Raw genomic sequence first — 20,721 nt, forward strand, 5'->3', positions numbered from 1 at the left:
AAATTGTTTAGTGCCTGAGGTAAAGAATATTGGGGCAACAGTTCATGAATTTGAGTGAAGGCCTTTCTAGGGTGTCTGCGTTGTGTCATCATGTCTATCCGATGATATATTGTAAGATAATGACTGTGACACAGCCCAAGGCTTCTGGGAAACGGTTCATACTATAAAAAAGTAATGTGCTGTACGTTAGGGCAGAGGCCAAGTTAACGACCAGGGATCAGCCATGGTGAAAAGGAAATAATTACTGAGAACTTTCCACAGACAAGGGTGTGGTAATCCAGGCCTTTCTATGGTAAGCTGTCTTCCGGCTTTTAATCAAATTGGGTAATGTAAAAAAGGAAATGATGATATATTATCTCTAGAGAATTTAGTCTTTCTCTACCTCCATTAACACATCCTTCAAGGAAGCCCCATGTTGGTCTAAATTTGAGATTTTGGCAGCAAATGATGGTTGACCTGATTTTACAGGAAATCTGAGGGCACATGATTGAATATTGTATGTGTTACATAAATGTGCAGAAAGCTATGCCAGCCATTCCATTTTCAAAAAATTGACCAGACAGAGCCAGTGGGAAATGTAAAGATAAAGGTGCTCACTGGAACAAAGCCTCATTCTCAACATCAGGGTCCATGCTGGAGATGCAGCCCGTGAAGCTGGGGCTGCTTAGAGGTTCTAACCAGGGTGAAGCACTGTAACATTTGGGTGCTTATCAAATTAACGTTCCCCTCACCTTTAAAAATTGTGAATCACTATATTGTACACCTGTAGCTTATACAATATTGTACAGTAACTATGCTTCAATTAAAAAAATAATGTCCCCCTTACGTGGAATGTTCTCCTCCTATCGACTAGTTAAACTCCCCTTGTTTTTCAGGGCACATTCTGGTGTAGCCTACCCCATAGGGCCTTCCTTGCCCTGAGCCACAGAGCACTGTCACCCCTCTGAACCTATAGATTCTTACTTTTCATGCTCTATTTCTTAGGCGGCGAAATGGTAATTACAAAACAATATATGATTACACTTTATTACAGTTAGATTTAAAACTCCACAGGGGCAGGGCCTTTGCCTGCTTTATTCACCTTGGCACACTACTGGGCACAGAGTAGGTGCTCAGCAAATATTTTTTAAAATAAAAGACTGTACGTATATGTGTTCTGCAATTTCTTTTCCCACTATTATTTGAAGTGAAAATATTTGTGCTGGACAACAACACCCCTTCTCTGCTGGCTAGATATGACCCACAGACCACCAGTTGCAGCCTCTGCTCTACAAGTAATTTATGGAGCCCAAGGCAATTGTCTCTCTGTACCCCAACAATTCTTGGCATGAGAATGGTAGAGATCACATGGTGGCAAATAAATGCACAAGGAAGTCCAAGTCATGTTTTGAACTACTGAGTTTTTTTTTTTATTGCAAAACATTTGTTACAGAAATTTCAGAAAGTTTCTCCCGTAGTATCTGCCAACCTTTGCTTTGAATTATATATCTAAATGAACAAGCTCAAAGTGCACTGTGAATCCAATAAGAGACCTTTAAAAAAGAACAATTCCTCTAAGGATTTATATATATTTATAATGTCGATAGATATGCAAACCACTGTCTATCTATACACAAAGAACGAAAAGATGTATGTATCTTTAAGAAACCCAACTGCAAAATTGTTTATAGGAGTTCATTTAAAAATGATATTTGAATAATTTTCCCCATTATAAACTATGGTTAGAACGTTTACAAATGAGAGTCTAAGTTCTGTGTTATGAAACGGCTGTGAGTACAGTACACTGCATGGACTGTTCTGCACAGCAGGAGCAGCAATAAAAACTCAGGTCAGACACTGTAGTGACAGGAAGCGGACAAGCCTCGATACAATGCTACGGTACTCTTCTTCTGAATCTCCCTCACAAAGATCCTGAGTTTAGGTACAGAATGATGCAGCTAGCAAATATACATGCACATATCATTTGGGAGAACAGAAAGAACCCTGAGAAGGGTGAGTTTCTTTCCCTCCCGCCTCCATTCTCAGTGTATTTTGTGTATATACTCACTAAGTTGGAATCAAGAATATGATCCTGGTTGGCTCTGATTCAGAGGTCCCACACTATTGCCTCTGGGACTGAAAGCTGCTGGCAGACACGTTTGTTTGGCTACCACAGTGTTTGCACATCTGAAAGTGAATGTCTTTGCAGCAGGACACATGTTCTCTCGTGCCCTACAAACCCAACTCCTTCCTGTTGTCTTTCGCCAGCCCAGTTGACACATTTGTGTTCTGGATCCAGTCCCTCCACATATTTGAGTTTGCAACCCCACAATCTAGATGTAGATGGCCGGTGCTGATGACATGTGAGAAGCTGGGGTGAAGATGTGAGGGTTGGGATTCAGATAGGCAAAGAACTGATGAGGCTGATGCAAACACCAGCCAAGTTAGGAGCATGTGGGGTAAAGTTGCAGGGAGGATGAAAAGTCAGTGGGAAGGTGAGGGCTGGACAAAGTCTGAATGTTTGTAACCACTGTTTCAGTTTACTGTGCCAGTGTCCAGAGGGTATTGAGGTAATAGAAGCAAGAGTCAACTGGTCTGGCAAAAAACACCTTGTGCTGGGCCAAGAGAAAGGAAGAAAGTTAAGGGGGTGAAGAAGGCTATGCATCCAGGCACAAGGCTGAACACCCCTCTGTGTCCCACAGCTCTCAGCAGTCTGCCTGCTCCAGAGGAAGGCCTGGGTCAAGGTTGGCATTGATGCTCATCAGAAAGCCTATGGCCTTCTGGCCACACATGTCCTTTTCACTTCCCAGCACACAACACTGTGTAAATAGGCAATGGCCTGAAGGTTTAATGGGGCCAGCAGACTAGGTAAGTTAGGGGAGGGAAAATTCACCTCACTCTTACCGCCGTCGGGATTACTTGGCCACCGAATTCCTCTCTTAGATGACATGTAGAAACGGTCATGTGTTGATTTCATTATCAGCGATCAGTGCAAGGAATTCATCAGAGAAAAGGTAACACAACTACATTCTCAAACGAATTACAAAAGAAAAGGAAAAAAAATCTTGTTTTCCTTAAATCAGAACCAACCCCTCCTTTGGTTGACTCTAATCTGAGAAAGAGACTGTTTGACAGGTAAAAAGAAGCGAAAGCTTAGGCCAGTGCAGGCTGAGAGAAAAGTTCTCTCTACTCGTTGAGAAGCCATCATTTATAAGATGTGTAAATTGTGCAAATTGGTCCCTCTCTTGTCCAGATGTTGAATGGCTTCTAACAATGAAATGGTGATTTCCTTACAAGGCAAACTCTTCAGAGTCACCCAGTGCTCAATCACACACCCAGTCACCCATCTCTCACCCTCCCCTGGGCCAGGCTCACATAGAAGGTGAAAAAAGCCCCAAGGTAGGAGCGTGGTCATATGTTGTCCACTGGATTCATTCATACTGATATGTGGATTTCTACACTGTCGCGAATGGACTTCTCTCATCTCTGTTTTAGCAATTTGCACCTAATGGCCCTAAAGAATCAGAAACATGCCTTTCATATATCACAGATGCACCAACACCTAGACCTTGGTAAACCCAAGTGGTATTGGCTAGCTATATCCAGGTCTCGCATAGCTATAGGCCCTGTGGTTAATACTTTAGTCCATATTATTTGTTCAGAGCTTAAAAAAATAATAAAAAATCCTTGGTTGCTTTTTTGTTTTTAATTAAAAAAACTGGACATAATCCCCAAACAGTGTAAGAAGCCCGACATTTTGAGTGAGTTCCTAAGTGGTTTAAGTGTCACAGCAGGCAACAGTAAAATGTTAAGTGCCTTTAAAAAGTCAAAAGAAATGCATAAAGCAGTGCATGCATTTTGTTGCCACAAAATTAAGACTGGATTTGGAGCGGGATTATTTCATTTAAGTCACATTACTATTATTAAAGAATAGTGAGCTATAATGCAATATCTAGAACAAGGATATAACCACCTACACACTAGCATCACTTTATCTAGAAACAAACATATCAGTGTTACTACGTGAACATATTTATAAAATACTGTACACTGCTTCCACGTTGGGTTAGCAGATGTAAACAAACACCTAATTCAACTGGAGCTTAAAATACTATTTTCAGTTCATTTGTCATATAGTCTTTTGTATAACATGCCAGTTTGTCTTTCACAGAATCACAACTTGCCTACCACAGCTCACAGGGCTGGTTAGAAGATGCACATCAGCTTATACAAATATTTTACAGTGGTCTACGGGAATGTGGAAAACATAAAGCAGATCAGGAACAAAAGTGCCCATTTCACGAGGATGCTAAATAACATGGAATTGGGAACATCATTAATCCTTGCAACATGTGCTTCTTTATTGAATGTTACAGATTTGTAAATGATTATAAAGCTGTCCTGTAACGTTCATTAATACAACCACATGCTACAACTATGCTGAGTTAAACACGGGTTACATATATGTTTACATGTGTTTTATAATACAGCATTGCCCCACACACACTGAATGGTATAGCCTATAGATATAGCATGATCGATGACTGGATAATATTTATTATCATTACAGAAGTTAAACAGCCTAAACATTCAGAAAGATTAGACTGTACAGCCTCAGAAACTAGAATAAATGTGCTATCCAGTTATCTACCATAATATTATCTATAGAAACCATCTTTTAGAATACATTTGAAACATTCAGAAGAAACACATTTTGTGTTCTTGCAAGTACATTTTTCTCATTCGATTATTCTGATATATATTTTTTAAAGGGGGAACTTTCAAAGTGCTATATAATATCCTAGACCTGGAAGCTTAGACTTAAAAAAAAAATCCAGTTCTGTAAAGTGCTGCATTCTGACCCCTAATACACCTTCTGGCTGGAGAAATACTCAAACTAGTCACGGCAATTACACTCAAGCTTTCCAGCTTCACTGAAATCCATTAAGCAGGAGGTTTCTAAGTATAAGTATAAAGTATGTTGGTTAATCAGGAATTTCCACGGTCATTTTCATTAAACATCCTTACTTCTTTTCTTTTTCAAAAGGACTGAGTAATTTAGAACAAATCATGACATATAGTAGTATACAAAAATTGGCACCTTAGAAGTACATGATTAAACCAAAGCTATTTACTTCCTTGAGCGCTCTATGACTTTATTTACATTCCTCAATAACTTGCTGCTCACGGGCTGCTTAATTCACAGAGACAGGTAATTAACGTCCCCTCGATCAGGGACATGGTGAAATAAATGAGCTGGACACAAGCTGACTGTACAAGGCCACAGAATCAATGCCACATCGGTGTGCAGAACACCCAGAAATGGAAAGAAATGGATGGAAACATAATACACATGTAAGTGCACAGGAAAGAAATGGCTCATGAAAGTTACACGGGTTGTGTTTAAAGTCACTTAAATTTGGCTTATATATTTCACACACTTCACAAAAGATGTAAGAACTTCATTTTCATGCACAACAAAAGGACCAGGTAGTCACAAGGTCAGGGCTGTTAAATACTTTGTTTCCCAGGTTCTGCTCGGTTCTCTCCAGAAATCACGATGAATGGAAACACTCATGCTCATAATTTCTTTCCCCTACTTTCAATCTGGTCCAGAATGAGGCCCTGGAGGTGCTGTGATATCCTGCTCTGTGGTCAAAGAATAACGATTTCACCTCCTTCTTAGATTCCTCTACAGATTTAGAGAGGCTTCTGGCTTTGTAAATGTGCTCCATACGTAAAACCATCAAAGTGTTAGGATGTAAGTACATCAAACTAGCAAAAGCTAATCTAAGGAACAAAAATAACAAAATCTTGGTTCAAACTCTGGTGCTGAGACTTGGCCTTCCCGAGAGTCACCGAGGAATGGTCTTGAAATGTCAAGTGCCTATTACAACTGCGTTGATTATGAACAAACATGGTTCCTCCTCCTCATTATCAATCAATATGGAACCAGGGGTGCATGAACCCTTTAAGGTATATTGCAACTTTGCATGTATGTACATTTTTTTCTGGGAAGCGGGCCCAGAGGTTTCATTAGATCCTCATAGAGATTCGTGACTCAAGGAAGTTTAAGGGCAACTGATCTATTCTCAAATGTGTGTTCGCTGAGGGGGAAATAGCCAATATGGAGTTCAATAAAAATTTAAGTGTTTCTAGAGCAATTATATATGAGGGACTCTGGTGACTTATTTCTTATTCACTTAAATCCAAGGAGTGAAGAAGGAATTCTTTAATTCTTTATATGTGGCCACATCATTATCTCTACAACTGAAAAGCTTGTTCAGAAGGTTTTGGGTTTTGTTTAAATATTTAAAGGCTAGAGATTTTGTCCATGTACTTACTTGATTTCACATAATGAGACAATTTGGAGTTCATAACTACAGAGAAACAAAAGAGCCAGGTAGTATTTGGGGTCAGAGACATTAAGTCCTTTTCCTTAAAGATCTTTGTTCGCTTTGAAATCAGTGATCCAAATAGGAATCCGAAGATTTCTTTATCCCACTTTAAATTCAGATTCGGATCTAGAAACGTATGCCTATATTCTCGAGTCCATAATACTATCTGGCTTAGACTGGCTTGTCTATTCTGATTGTACTTGGCATAATCGCTTTGTGTAGGAGAAACCAGACTAAATGAGACGTCATGACAGCAAGTGCTTCCGCACAAAAAGGGGCAGAGGGAAGGTAGTGAGTCATGTTCTAGTTTGGTACAAGGAAAAGCTGAGGTCATAGGGATTTAAAAAATTCATAATTTCAACATCTGTCAAAATTTAACATAATGAATTCTTTCAATGGAACTCCTTGGATATTAAAAAATCCTGGTTATATCTCAAGGTGATAGAAAAGTCCAAGCCTTTTAAGAAAGCTCTATATGTCTGTTTATATACTATATATTAACATGTCTCCCTGGGTAAATGCATATATATGTATATAAGCAGCATATACTACAGAACTCTTTACATGTTTATTTGTTTTCTATTTTAGTCTACTGTATCTTTTTTATAACTCTGTGTATAAGAAAAATATTCATGGTATGCGTGCAACTGATGGCTTGGGTTGATACCAAACTCCCAGTCAATTCTAAGGTTATTTATGGTTTTGAAACTTCCTTAAAAAGTGCTTTGGAACATCCCATAAAAAAGATACCAGCCCTTGAAAAACTCCAATTAAATTTACGCTGAGCTCAGATTAAATGGCAAAACTCTAGGTATGAAAATATCTACATGTAACCAGATATTCATATACAAAATGCTCGCGTGATGAGTGGTACGGAAAATTGGCAGTTACATCCTGGAGACGTTCAGAAGACATGGTAGACTCATACAAATGATGAAGGTCACACAGCAGCATCACACATGACATGGATGGTGAGAAGATAACAGTATCCCATATGGCAGTTTTAGGTGAGTTCTGCCTACTATTTTTTTAAGTTCACTATTACATATTCAGTGAGTGGCTTCACTGATGACAGGTGAGATACAAAATAAATTAAAAAATATAAAATTATTTAATTACATTCATCCTGAGCTTGCTTGACTATACTTGAATGCCCACTGTTTATAATAAACCACTTGACATCTGTTTTTAACATCAATTCTTCTTTCATTTTGATTGCAATACAAAAAGGCATTTCTTTTCCCTTTTCTTCAAAAAAGATAAAAGTTGTGGCACCAGAAACGAATATATAAGAGACAGGTGAACTATGACTGTTACCTTGTTTTTTCTTTATAATGATCAATTACAGAAGTGTTGGCATGAGAAGGATGTGGGACGTTAGGTAGAACTGCTTGCTGCCGGCTTATACTGAATAAAAAGGATGCTCTTCATCAGTCACCAGTGATGGAGCCAATGTGAAAAGAAAACAGAATTGAAAGTTTAGAATATCTCATTTGTATGCTGGCTGTTCTATTTTATTTTTGCAATTTAGCCCTGCATCCTAAAACTCTCGATAACGGTCAGAAATGGAAAGATGACTCCTGGCACGGACAGTGCTTGAAGCCCCATTCATTCCCAGAACTCATGGCTTTCTGAAGTGACTAGTGATACACATTCATCTCAACCCTTCTTCTCCCTCTTTCCCCTCCCTGCCCATCAAGTGTGAACATGACTTAAATCCCATGTTTGGCACTGGGCCAGAACAAATGCTTTCTTGATCTCTGCCCAGAAGTCACCTTTGAATTAACTCCTCCCAAAGCAATATTTGTTTTGCTCAGCTAAGAATAAAGCAGATAAGTTTCAAGAAACGGGAACAGGTGAATTTGGGGGAGACTTTTAGGGCTGGATTCTTGAGCCTCCTGCAAAGCTTACTGGGAGGTTTAGTTGTGTTTGCTTTCAAAGCTGTGGAAAGCGGAGGTTCTGGAGAGTCTCCTCATGGACAGACTGTCCCCTCGGCCCTCTGGCTTGGAGGACTTACTCCTCTGGAAGGGATTTCTCAGGCTTGCTGCGTTCCGCTGCCTGTCGAGCTTGTCACTGATGGAGAAGCTCTTCCTGGTGTGTGCATATGGCACACTTGGCTCCTCTGCTGAGTAGCTGCTGGCACGCTCTAGCTTGGGAACTGTGATGTTGTTGGACAGGGTTCTGTCTGAATTATCACCCTCCTGGGGGCGTATTGCAATGGCGGCTCTCCGGCCCTTGGCCTCACTCTCCTCACTGTCAGAGCTGGGGTGACTCAGTTCTGCTTCTCGTTCGGGATGGCAGCATGATGAGTCCTCCACTTTTCCTCCGAGATCTCCTGGGAAGGTGGCTCTGTCAGCAATCACTTGAGGGGCATTGACACACCTTGTGTCAATACAGTCTGTAATACTTGTGTATTCTGCTGTTTTCACAGGCACCCCAATGTTGGCATAATAGCTCCTCAAAGGAGAAAACATAAAGCTGTGAGATTTCACGATGGGGGCCTCTTCTAGAAAGAAGGGGGTGGTGGCTAGGTAGCGGCTACTTTTGGAACGCTCGATGGTGTGGTACATTGGAGGGTCAGTGTCCCACAGGTTTTGGCATTCCGGGTGGTGGGTATAGTCTGAAGAAAAAGATTTAGTGTCCATGGAGGTGATGTCCTCGAAATCAGTGTTCCGGCTTGGAGGTCCGTCTGTGGGTGCAAGAGTTGCATAGGCACTACTTGAAGGAGCTGTGGAAGATACTGGAGCCGAAAAGCTTGGCTCTCCCAGCCCAAGGATGTTCATGGAATTGTCCAGAGGGTCTATATCACAGTGGAGCTCATCCATGGCAGAGACATAGATGTCTATACATGAAGACGGTCTCCTGGAATCAGGAACAATGGCCAAGGTGTTTGCAGGGGCTGCAGGAACTTTGGATTCTTTTGCTACAGAGTGGGAACTAGTGGCCCGGTGTAGGCTCAGGGACCTTTCTTTAAAAAGACTCTCCAACTTTTCTATCCCACCTTTGTCTTTCATACTGACTGAATAGAAAGAATGGCTTCGCACACGGGGCATTAGGGTTGGAGAAGTTGGGGACAAGGTCTCCTCACCTGCAGGATCTATACTCTCTTGGAGCTTGAAGGTGTTCCCCTCCTGGCTGTTGAAGCTGCTCTGGCGGACAATGTAGGCTGCGTCTGTGCAGTCTGAGGAGGTCCGCGAGCGGATTTTGTTGGACTCGGCCCGCTCCAGACCCGTCAGGCGCTCCAGAGCTGTAGCCATGCGCCCGATGAGGTCCTCGAGCTGCGCCAGCCGGATGTCCACGGTCTGGAGCGAGGCCCTCATGCAGTGTTCCCTCTCGTTGACTTCCTCCAGCCGCATGGACATGTTCTCCACCCTGGGAGGGAAAAGAGAGCCAGAGTCAGTTGGGGCTGGTTTCTCTGCAGGAGGCTGGAGAGCACAGAGGGGATCAGAGTTGCACCCAGACTCGGTGCCCTCGCTGTCCCACTGGAGGGAAACTAAGGGGGTGGGGACGAGAGGATGGCAGTGACCCTGTCACTGAGAATCACAGAATCTCCACCTTCTAGAGCTGGAAGAGGCTTTAGAGATTATTGAATCCAGCTGTTTTTAGCTACTAAACCCCTTTTCCCTCAGTGAAAATTAATGCTCAATCCTGATAAATAAACACCAAAGTTGAGTAGTTCTTCTTCAAGTAAAGTGGGCCGAAGCCCCACCTTTTCCCACCCTCCTGGCTTCGCTGTGGCTTGGGGCAGGGTTCAATGACCTAAATAAGTATTAGGGTGTTGGCTTATCAGTCACCAACAAAATGAGAATGTTACATTTGGATAACTTTACCCAGACTTTTGTAGTAGAATTGCAGAATGTAGCTATTCTTACTGCAGTGTACATTTAAATTTGTATTCTATGGACTGGGATTATGTTTATTTTGCGTTTATATAATAATCTTTTGTTGTTGTTGTTATTCAAAACAATCCTTTTAGAATGTAGTGCCTCCAAAGGAACTGATATAGTACTGTCACTGGGTCACCTGGAGCTGATCTAATTTAACCGAATTCTTTCATTAATAAAGGAAAATCAAACATCAAGAAATTCAGCCAAGATTACATAGAGTAATTTATGGTAAATCGCTCTGGAGTGGCTATCAATAAATAAATAGTCCTACTCCTCTGTCTCTGTCTCTCTGGGTAGCTGATCACAGATGCTTTATATTACAGTTATTTCTCCAGGTCTTGACCCTCCCCACTGGAAATTCTTAGGTGTGTGACCTGTCTCATATTCCTGTTCCCATTTCTGTGTTGCCAGCCCAATACATGCCAGGTGTCAATAAAGGTTCACTGAGTCAATCACCGTGATGAAGTTGATTTCAACTGTCCAATAGGTTGCCTGGCCATTTATTTATAAAGACGGAGACCACACATTTAAAATAAAATTGTGCCATATTTTCACCTGCTCAGATTAACTTGGAAGGGACAAACCAAAGCCAAGTTTTGGTTTGAGCTCAAACTTTCACTTTTAGATGCCTAAAGGCAAATCTTTTGGAGAATCTAAATAAGATCCATTCACAACTTTTTGGGGGAGCATAAAGATACTTTTCCAATACTTCCAATATGCACAGCTAATCACTGGCTGCTGACCCTTAAAAGGAACATGGCTGCATGCTTTACGAAGAGCGGTGGGCATCAGAGCTGGGTCCCTCCAGCTGGTGTAGTGGTGGTAGTGATGGCGATGGTGGGCTGACAGTAGCAGTGCCTCTATCAGAGAAGACTGTACATTTCAGTGCCAGAATGAAATGTGAGGCATGTGGCCCCCCTCGCTGAGGAACCTGAGGCCTTTTAAAAGCCTCCTCCTCTGCTGCTGCAGCCTTGGGGCCCATTTCTGCCTCTCTTAGCAACAACCTCCCAACTCACTCTACCTACTCTGCTCTTTTACCTCTCAGCTTCCCTTCACTGGTCCAAGGTTCTGGACTGCTCTCGAGAGCCCTGCTTTGGGAACATTTTTTTCTTTTGCTCCTTCCTGCTGCTCCGTAGCCAATCCAGAGCCTCCCGGGGTCCAGGCACACTCTGCCATCATGTCCAGGTGTATTTCCAGCAGACTTATAAATCGAGCAATTCTGTGTCTGGCAAACACAATGCTATTCATCCAGCTAACACAGATGATTCAGAAGGAAAATTCCACTTTCCTCTGTTTCACTTTGTTTTGTGGTATAAACATAGCCTGAGAAACAAATTACTTACAGTAATAAGTTTGTGTGTCTTACAGACTTACAATTCACTTCTTCACCATCTAGCCTATGGAGTTTTCAAGTATTACAATTTCATTTTTTTTTGTAATTCAATAAGCTTTGTGTAAGTGGACAAAAATACTTCTTCATTAAAGTCAGGAGAAGGACAGATGGTACATTTCTATAGAATGAGGAGTTTTGTTTGGCATACCCTAGGTACTGGGTCCACCTAGCTTTTTAGTGTTGGCAGAGTAACAAAAGGCAGTATAGTTTTCTTCCTCCCTCTCCTGCCCTTTCCTGGAGCCTGGTGTATACAAGGTCGGTATGGAAAGAGATAAAGATGCTCTCTGAGCATAAATGCATGCGATCATTAGTTTGAGCATGGTGAGCTATCTCCCTGCACTGTGGGGACCCTCCCCTCCCTGCGTCCCACCTCGCTTTAGCCCCAAGATCCAATACTGCAGAGAAAACTAGCAGGTGAGAGGCCAAGCTAAGGCACCAAGAGGCAATTGAAGACTAAGGACTTGGTTGTGGGGAATAAACGGAACCCAGAAACTAAGGAGACCAAGAGGATGGGAGGAAGAGAGGGGAGGTACAAGGAGGAAGAGGGTCGTCCAGGAAAGCAAGGAGGTGCCCAGTGGAGCCTCAAGAGCAAAGATAAAGAAGCATGGCTCCAGGGGATGGAAGTAGGGGAGGAAAGCCTGCTAGAACAGGGCCAAGGAGCTATTCTTCACCAAATCTTAATTCTCCTGTGGGCTCTGAGGTGCTTTGGAATGTAAGATTTGAATTTAAAAAAAGAAAAAAAAAAAAAAAGGACTGTTTGATCCATTTCCTTTCAGAATTCTAGATGTGTTTAACCACCTAATTATATCATCAATTAGGCATGGATATAACTGATAGGGGTTTAATGTAGGAGTTATAAAAGAATAAACGTTCCCAGAGTCAAGTTTACATATGCTTGTTCCATAAATAGAGTACTTCTCTTAATCTTTAAAAAAGAATTCTTGAAAAGTTATTTGCAAATGGGCACGCATCACAGATAAAAATAGGTCTGAGGAACAAACCAAGAGTTTCGAGTCATGATTGCAGTTTCTAGGAGCTGACTCTGGTCAAATAAATCAGGAGATAAAATGGAGATAAGAATTATAAGAACTTAAGGATCAATAAGAATTCTTACGGAGATAGATATGGGAAGTGACTAAGTAAGAAAAGAAAAAGGAACTGTGGAAAGGAAGATGCTGTATGAAGGAACACTTTATTTTTCTTTCTTTCTTTCAAATCTCCAGACCTTGCATGGCTTATTTCAGAATAACTCACAAGGCAATCACAATAGGGACCCAGCAGAACCCTGGAAAGATGTGAGGTGGCTCCTGTTCCCGGGAGGCCAAGAAAGTGACAGCCAGAAGCCCATTAGAGAGGACACAATAGGCTGGTGAAACAAACAAACAAACAAACAAAAACCAGGTAGTAAAACAACCAGCCTCTAACAGCCAATGTGATAAGGAAAAGGGCATTCAAAAGAAGATTCTGGTGGCACAGAAAATTTCAACTTCAATATGTAATTTCTTAAGGATTATTGTATTACCTTCCAGAAATTCATCTTCTTTTCTGATAACCTCAAAATGTAGTTAAAGGAAATATGGTAAAAGGAAAAAGAGAACTGGCAGACCATGCCTGCTCTAAATTTCAAATATTCCCTGGAGTGCCAGCAGTAGAATGGGTGTAGGATGAAGAGCAAAAACAATCCCAGAACGCATGAGCCCAATTGTGGGGACTCTTGCGGGGGTGGAGGGGGGCGGGGAGGGTATACTGACACAGGTTTTCAGATCAAAGGCAACGATGCAGAGCAGCTAAAGCGAACTCTTGCTTATCCACAGACTGACACCTAATTTGTGAATTATTTAAGTCCTTTAGGGTCACCTACCCTTCCCTTTGGGCCAGTTATCCTTCTCACTAACTCTGGAACCAAAAAAAGGGAGAAAAGTTTAAACTTGGTTCTATCAATGGAGAGATCAAAGATCAGTTTTAGAAAAGGTCATGGTGGCAAGTGGGTGAACTTCATGTTTTTTGGCTTACGTTATTTTTTGGATTATTTATAAATTTCATATATCCTAAGTTATTCCTCTCTCTTTGTTATGAAAAATTATAAGTTGTATATGCTATTAATAGTCATTGTCTAATACGTTTTAGATCCAGGTGAAGTGAAAAAAGGGCATAGAGCCCATTGGTTTGGGAAAGATAATGTTAGATTAAAAGATGACAGCAAGGAATAATGTATATCCCAGTTGCTCCAATTGTTACTGTCAAGGAGAAAATTCAAACTGAAACTTCTGACAGGTGCGGCCCTGCGGGTGGGTGATGGTGAGGATAAACTGGAAGCTCTAAGTTAGGGGTCTGAGAATCAAATGCCTATAGAAGGGTAGATCAAGTGAGTAGGTGAAGCAGGCAAGGCGTAAGAGAACAGAGTCAAGGAGTCTGTGTCAGCAGAGAGCACACGCAGTCCAAAGGCATTTGGAGTGAATTTTAACAATCATTGCAAGCTCAACACAACAGCCCTCTGTGGGCAGATGCTGCCCATGAGCAACCAGTTTGCAAATTCTGCTTTAAATGAGTTAAAGGAACCGGAAAAGAACTTCCATCTCTGATCAACAGAAAATGTACGTGACCCTTAAAAACCAAAGGGAAGTAAAAAGAAATGCCAGGGACTTCCCTGGTGGTGCAGTGGTTAAGAATCCACCTGCCAATTCAGGGGACATGGGTTCGAGCCCTGGTCTGGGAAGATCCCACATGCCGTGGAGCAACTAAGTCCGTGGGCCACAACTACTGAGCCTGCACTCTAGAGCCCGCAAGCCACAACTACTGAGACCGTGTGCTACAAGTACTAAAGCCTGTGCGCCTAGAGCCCATGCTCCATAACAAGAGAAGCCACTGCAATGAGAAACCTGCAAACTGCAACGAAGAGTCGACCCCTGCTCACAGCAACTAGAGAAAGCCCGCGTGCAGCAACGAAGACCCAACGTAGCCAAAATAAACAAATTAATAAAAAAAAAGAAAAGAAATTCCAGGAGACTGCAGATAGGAAATGTTTTTTCCTGACATGCAACATTCCTGGATTCTAGGAATTATGGGAGTTTGACATCAATTGTAGGCAGCATTACTGAATGGCTTAGTCGTAGGTAATTAAGCAGATGGTATCTTTTGAGTACTTTAAAGAGACAGGATTAGTTAACACGCAACTACATGGGCTCAATGTTAATCTTGTCTCTCTTTTGATAGTCTAGACTAATAGAGAGACACAGATGTATAATACTTTTGACGAAGTACATTGTGATTTTGGCAGGGAGGTTGACACACTGGAGTGACTAGAGAAATATGGACACCTGGCTGGCTGATTAACCGATGGGCCGATGTCATGAAGAGAGGTAGTTTTTGGAGTCATGCAATATCTTAGTTCTGTCTTGGTTCACCTGATCTGTGCTGGTGACATTTTGGTGGATTATGTTGAAGGCATAGTAGGTATGCTTATCAAGCAAACAATGACATAAAAAGAATAGGATGAAAAATTAATAGACTGATGATAAAATCAGGATCCAAAATTGTCCTTAAAATGCGAGAATAATGAGCCAAAGGGGGAACAACTTAAAGAAAAATTTCACAGCGATGAATGTTAAGTCTTGATTTTAGGTTAAAAACAAACATTTCACAAGAAGAGGTTTGAGGATATTTGAATTAGCTCACGTGAAAAAGCCCTGGTTTTAATTAACTGTAGTCTCACTCTGAACCAAAGACGTGACTTGGCTGCTATGATTGTAATGCAATCTCACAGCAAATAAAATGTATGGATCAAACAATAACTACCAGTTACTGAAAGCATAATATCTCACATATGTTATCTCAATAACTTTTAAGATTCTACAGTTAGGTATTAATACTTCATTTTACAGATGGGGACATAGGTTCAGAGGAGTTAAGTAACTTGTTCAAGGTCACACAGCTAGTTACTGCAGAAGTAGTATTAAAATCTTTCCATTATACTGTGTTCTTTCTCTTGTAACATGAAATGAACTGCTTGTTCTATTGTACTCTATGATTATTAGCCTAGCATATAGTAGATGACAAAAACAGTAAATGAATGAATAAAGGAATTGAATCTAGGCTCTAACTAAAACACAGAATTAAGTTCCATTTAGAGACTACATTTAAAGGGTGACGTTGACAATTTAAAGTGCATACTGAGAAAGTGAGCAGGGTAGTGGGAGACCTGCTGTATGCATGGTAAGTGGTTAAAAGATCTTGGGATATTTAGTTTAGAAAAGACAAAGCAAAGTGGGGAGATGATAGTGATCTTCACCTATGTAAAATACTTTCTCAGAGAGAAATGAATTTAATTTTTTTCTGTATTTATTCATAAGACTGGTATCTAAGGCAATTTCTCCTCTTTCTAGGAGGTGCTCAAATAGAGGCTGAGTGTAACGACTATGCATTCTTTCAAAGCAAAGTCCTTATATCCCCACCCCAACCCAGGCCCTGCTCAGTACCTGCTTGTCAAAGTGCTGTTGGTCAGGTGTGGGGGAGAAACACTGCTTTGGGTACAAGTAATCTGTATTCACTGACTTCCCGAACTTATTCTGAATGTAAGGTGCCGAATTTTGTATGTTCCACAGTGAATAATTTTGCACCGTCCTCTCCTACTTTAACTTTTATCTTGTCCATCGTATTTTATTCGTGGTCCCCAAAGTGTGGTCCAGAACCAGCATCAGCATCACCTGGGAACTTGTTAGAAATGCAAATTCTCGGGCCCCACCTTAGACATAGTGAATCAGAAACCCGGAGTGGGGACGGATGCCCAGCAACCTATGTAGTAACAAGCCTTCCAGATGATTTTCAGGCCTTCTAAAGTTTGACAACACTGAGTTAGATGTTTCTGGTTGTTCCTGCCTTGGGTGTACACTGGAACTCAATGAGACTGTGGTTTTTGAGGTAAGGGCCCTACCTTATTGTCTGGTATACAGTAAAGATCCAGTATGCATGTACTGAAACAGAACTGAACTAGTTAAAGGATGATGAACACAGAATTTGATGGAACAAACTCCAAGGATTGGTTATCTTCAGCCAATAGTCAAAAAATCCTCAGAAAAGAAGCCAGTCACCAATGTTGCTTAATAGTTTAGAAATTTGGTTATTTTAATATAATTATCACCAGCTAGATATCGTCCCAAATAAGTGAGGGCACTGGTTACAATCAATTAGCTCATTACATTCTGGAACTGTATTGCTTTAGATACATCATGGTCATTGCTATATAAAAATGGGAAAGTTGGGCTTCCCTGGTGGCACAGTGGTTGAGAGTCCGCCTGCCGATGCAGGGGACACAGGTTCGTGTCCCAGTCCTGGAAGATGCCACATGCCGCGGAGCGGCTGGGCCCGTGAGCCATGGCCGCTGAGCCTGCGCGTCCGGAGCCTGTGCTCCGCAATGGGAGAGGCCACAACAGTGAGAGGCCCGCGTACCACAAAAAAAAAAAAAAAAAAAAAAAGGGAAAGTCAAGGATTTTTCAGGATCAAGTTCCTCCAAGGTGTTAATGATCTCCTGAATATTGTATTGAGCCCTATACATACCATTTGGTGACAAAAATATGATTTAATAATGATCCATTTAAATAGACAATTATGGAAGTATATTTGTATTTCTAAAAAGATTCATGCAAATAGAACATGTATAAATAAATTGTATTTTAAAGGTAGCAGCAGGGGGAGAAGCATGGGGCTCACTATGTGAAAAAACCCTTTTCCCAAGTTTTTAGTAGAGCAAAGAACCAGCTCTTAATGTTTCTGATTTCAAATCTCTGTATTGAGGTTATCTAATATGAAGAGAAAATTATAAAATATTTTATATACTATATAGAATGTGCACAGCTAACTTCTGTAAATTTAACATATGTATTCAAATGTGTGTTTATACATACTTATCTATTTATCACTCTCTATCCATCTATCTATCCATCTAGCTAGCTAGTTAATGTACAACAGGACAGGTGATTTCACATGCCACTCCACTTAGAAAGGACATGGCCTAGAGAATGTGTGAGGTTGGTAACATGGACCCACTCTTCCCTTGGTTGATTCCCTTATGCACCTCGTGGTGCTTCTATTGTGCTGAGTATAATCCTAGTGTTTAAAGATGTTATTTTCGGGTACAATTACAAATGCAAAACAAACCAAAACTACCACCACCAACAACAAAAGCAAAACCTCAAATAAACACAGACAGAAGCAACAGAAGCAGAATGAGGCCCGGGTTTAAGTTCACTTCTCTGGCACCTGGGCTTGGCCGAGAACTCGCCCTGGTCCTCTAGGCCAGTGTTAATCCAGGAGGTCAGCTAACGCCTGGGACACAGGGAGGGTGCGCCTGCACGCTGTCCTGATTTCTGGGAATTGTTCATCTTGGTCATGCTCTGAAGGGTAGGGCTCTGTAACCACCCACAGAAGAATAGGGCCTTGGGGAAGAAGTCTCCTGGTGTGGGGTGAGAGCCTCAGTTGGAGGTGCTATAGTTCCTTTATGTTTCCATCCAAAAGGAATTGGTGACAAGGTCACAGTTTACATGCCCTGGTGTCTGTAACTCTCATTCTAGTTCCCCAGAAAGAAAGACAAAGACTTCCTTGCATCTTAACACTCCTTCCCCTACCTTTCTTTCCTCCCAGGTCTGTGGTTTTCTGAATCCAAAAAGCATTTCAAACATATGCTTTGGAAATATGTCTGAGCAATGGACAATGTGTCCACAGGGCACAATTTTCTGGGAACCACATGGCTATATGTCCATTAATAAATAGCTTTTTCAAGGCCTCAGCATGAGAGAGATCTTTAGATTTGCAGCTCCTTCCTCTGTTTACTGGAAAATTGCTTCACACCATATCATCATAAAATGCTCTATTTTGCAATGACAGATGTGTATAAAATCTGTGCATGGCTTTAAACTTTATTAATATTGGCTGAGTACCTATGGATACAATCACTCAATAGCATATGTGTATATACTCACTTATCTAGACTGCATTCTTTAAAGAAATAAAGGGCCAGGGACAGAAAAATGCCATTTGTGTAACTTCTACAGGGCCACTAGAGAAAAATGTATGACATGGGTAAGCAGACAAAATGTCATTTCATGAAAACTAGAGGCAACTGACTCAAATCTTAGAAGTCTGAGTCATATATCATCTGAAGTCATCAGTATATCATCCTTTTCCCATTATTTATAATTTGCTTCTGCCACTTTTATATTGAAAGTGCTTAAAATTTAAAGTTACACTAATGCTTTGTAACACTTGGGGTGTTCTTTAGAAGAGTAGTTCCTAAATGCTGGGTTTTGAGCGCCAGTCTACAGCAAAATAAGAAAATGTAAGTTCATTTACATAAACTTAGATTTATTAACCTTAAAGGATTCTCTTCTCTTCATTTTGAGATTTTTTTCTTACAGCCCTACTGGTCTACAAAACTATTTGGCCAATGAGATCTAAAATTATATAGTAAGTAAGTAAAAAATCTGCCTTTATTTCTTTGCTTTTATCTTGTTCTATAAGAAGAAAAAACAAAACAATTGAAAAAAAAACCCTCAACCATTATTCTATCTAATTCACAAGTCTCTTGCTATTGTTTATTCAGAAGGTATTGGGCACCCATATAAGCCAGGCACTAGGACCATCCTCACCTTTGGAGAAGATGCTCAGTGATCTACATGAAACACAAACTTGATGGAGAGTCTTGAGTTGGGCTGGGTCTCTCTTGGTTTATGTCTGGGTCAGAACTTTCCAATTTCTGGTCTGAGCCAGCAACTCTTGCCCTGTCCTGGACTCAACAATCTCTAGTGTCCAGGAAGGCGGCTGCTACTGCCTGCTGGAGAAGTCTAGGGTCTATAAGTCTGGGACTTTGATCTATAGACATTTCAGACAACATTCTGTTCTCTCATAAGCTCGATGGTTTCTTGGACAATAAAAATAAGCACAACGGGGTCCCTGTTTTTTTGTGGCCCTGCAAACAAAATCAATTGATAAGGCATGCCATGGTATAAAACAACCCCAGGAGGCATGTACCCATGGGAACACACCTTTCTGAAGTCACTCGTATCCTCTCATCATTGGACGAGTTGAATCGGTCATCCTTTTCTCTGAAATATTCCTCTATGCACTGCTCTTCAAAATCATGTACTTTCTTGAGCTCATCATCAGTTATGAAGAGCTCTGTGGAAAAGAAATGAGAGATATGAGGCAGAGAAGTAAAAGCGATGGCACCTGACTTGTGGGTCGAATGACATTCCTAATCTAACTCAAGGTTAGGGAATGGGGCCCAGATTCTTCACTGAGTCTCAAACTAAATCCAAATCTGGTCAGGCAACTTGTGTCACTGTCCTCTTTCTCTGTGTTAGATTCATTATGGGTCTCTGAAGCTCACCTGAGTATACCTGGTTTACTGCAGAGACCGGTTAGAATTATATATATCGTAAGGACAAAAATGTAGGTAAATAAAGGAAAGGGAAGCTATGCAGAGAACGGAGGTTTCTTAAAAACTCAACTTCTGGGCTGAGGAGTGTGGCAGACAGACATTGTTCATTCACCTTACTAAAAGCCCTTTGCAACCCAAGTTCCCTCTTCCCTCTTTCCACTACTGAGACTGGAAAGCCAAATACACATTTCCAGTGTCCGTTCAAGCTAGCAACAACCATGAGACCCAGTTTGGCTCAAGGAACAAAAAAAACCTGCTGCAGGAAAGGGTTGTGTATTGAGAAGAGATTTTGCTTTCCTGATAAACTGTAAGTATGTGGCTGCTTCTTTCTACCTTTTTTCCCCTTCATGCTTCTTTCTGCCCTGAACATGAATGTGATGACTGGAAGTGCAGCAGCTATTTTGCTACCATGAGACAAGACAGTGTGACAAGGAATAGCTGACTTGGGGTCTTTGACTTCAGTGAGTCATTGTTGAGCTCTGGGCTATTTATTTACCTTTTCACTTTTTGTTGTGTGAGAAAAGTAAAACCTTACATATTTGTGTTACTGTTAGTCTGGTTTTCTATTTATAGCTGGTAAACAAATTCATAACTGATTCAGTGGCAGAAAGAGCCCAGTGGAAATCTGAACCT

General features: G+C 41.1%; 1 protein-coding gene across 10 annotated transcripts in view; it reads right to left on the reverse strand.

The window, feature by feature from the left end:
- Positions 1-1,383: 1,383 nt before the first annotated feature.
- TRPM3 (transient receptor potential cation channel subfamily M member 3) overlaps positions 1,384-20,721 on the reverse strand; it is a 536,370-nt gene continuing 517,032 nt past the window's right edge. For 7 of the 10 annotated variants that reach the window (XM_049710919.1, XM_004276399.3, XM_004276396.4 and 4 more), the window contains 2 exons: positions 19,694-19,826; positions 1,384-9,749 (listed from right to left, as the gene is read on the reverse strand). In XM_049710919.1, the coding sequence (XP_049566876.1) occupies positions 8,297-9,749; positions 19,694-19,826 (1,586 nt within the window). In that variant the 3' untranslated portion in view covers positions 1,384-8,296. The remainder of the gene's footprint in view (positions 9,750-19,693; positions 19,827-20,721) is intronic. The other 3 variants (XM_012535433.3, XM_012535432.3, XM_033440190.2) reach the window with 1 other exon arrangement.

The sequence above is a fragment of the Orcinus orca genome, chromosome 6, assembly GCF_937001465.1.
Source record: "Orcinus orca chromosome 6, mOrcOrc1.1, whole genome shotgun sequence".
NCBI classification, from domain to species: domain Eukaryota; kingdom Metazoa; phylum Chordata; class Mammalia; order Artiodactyla; family Delphinidae; genus Orcinus; species Orcinus orca.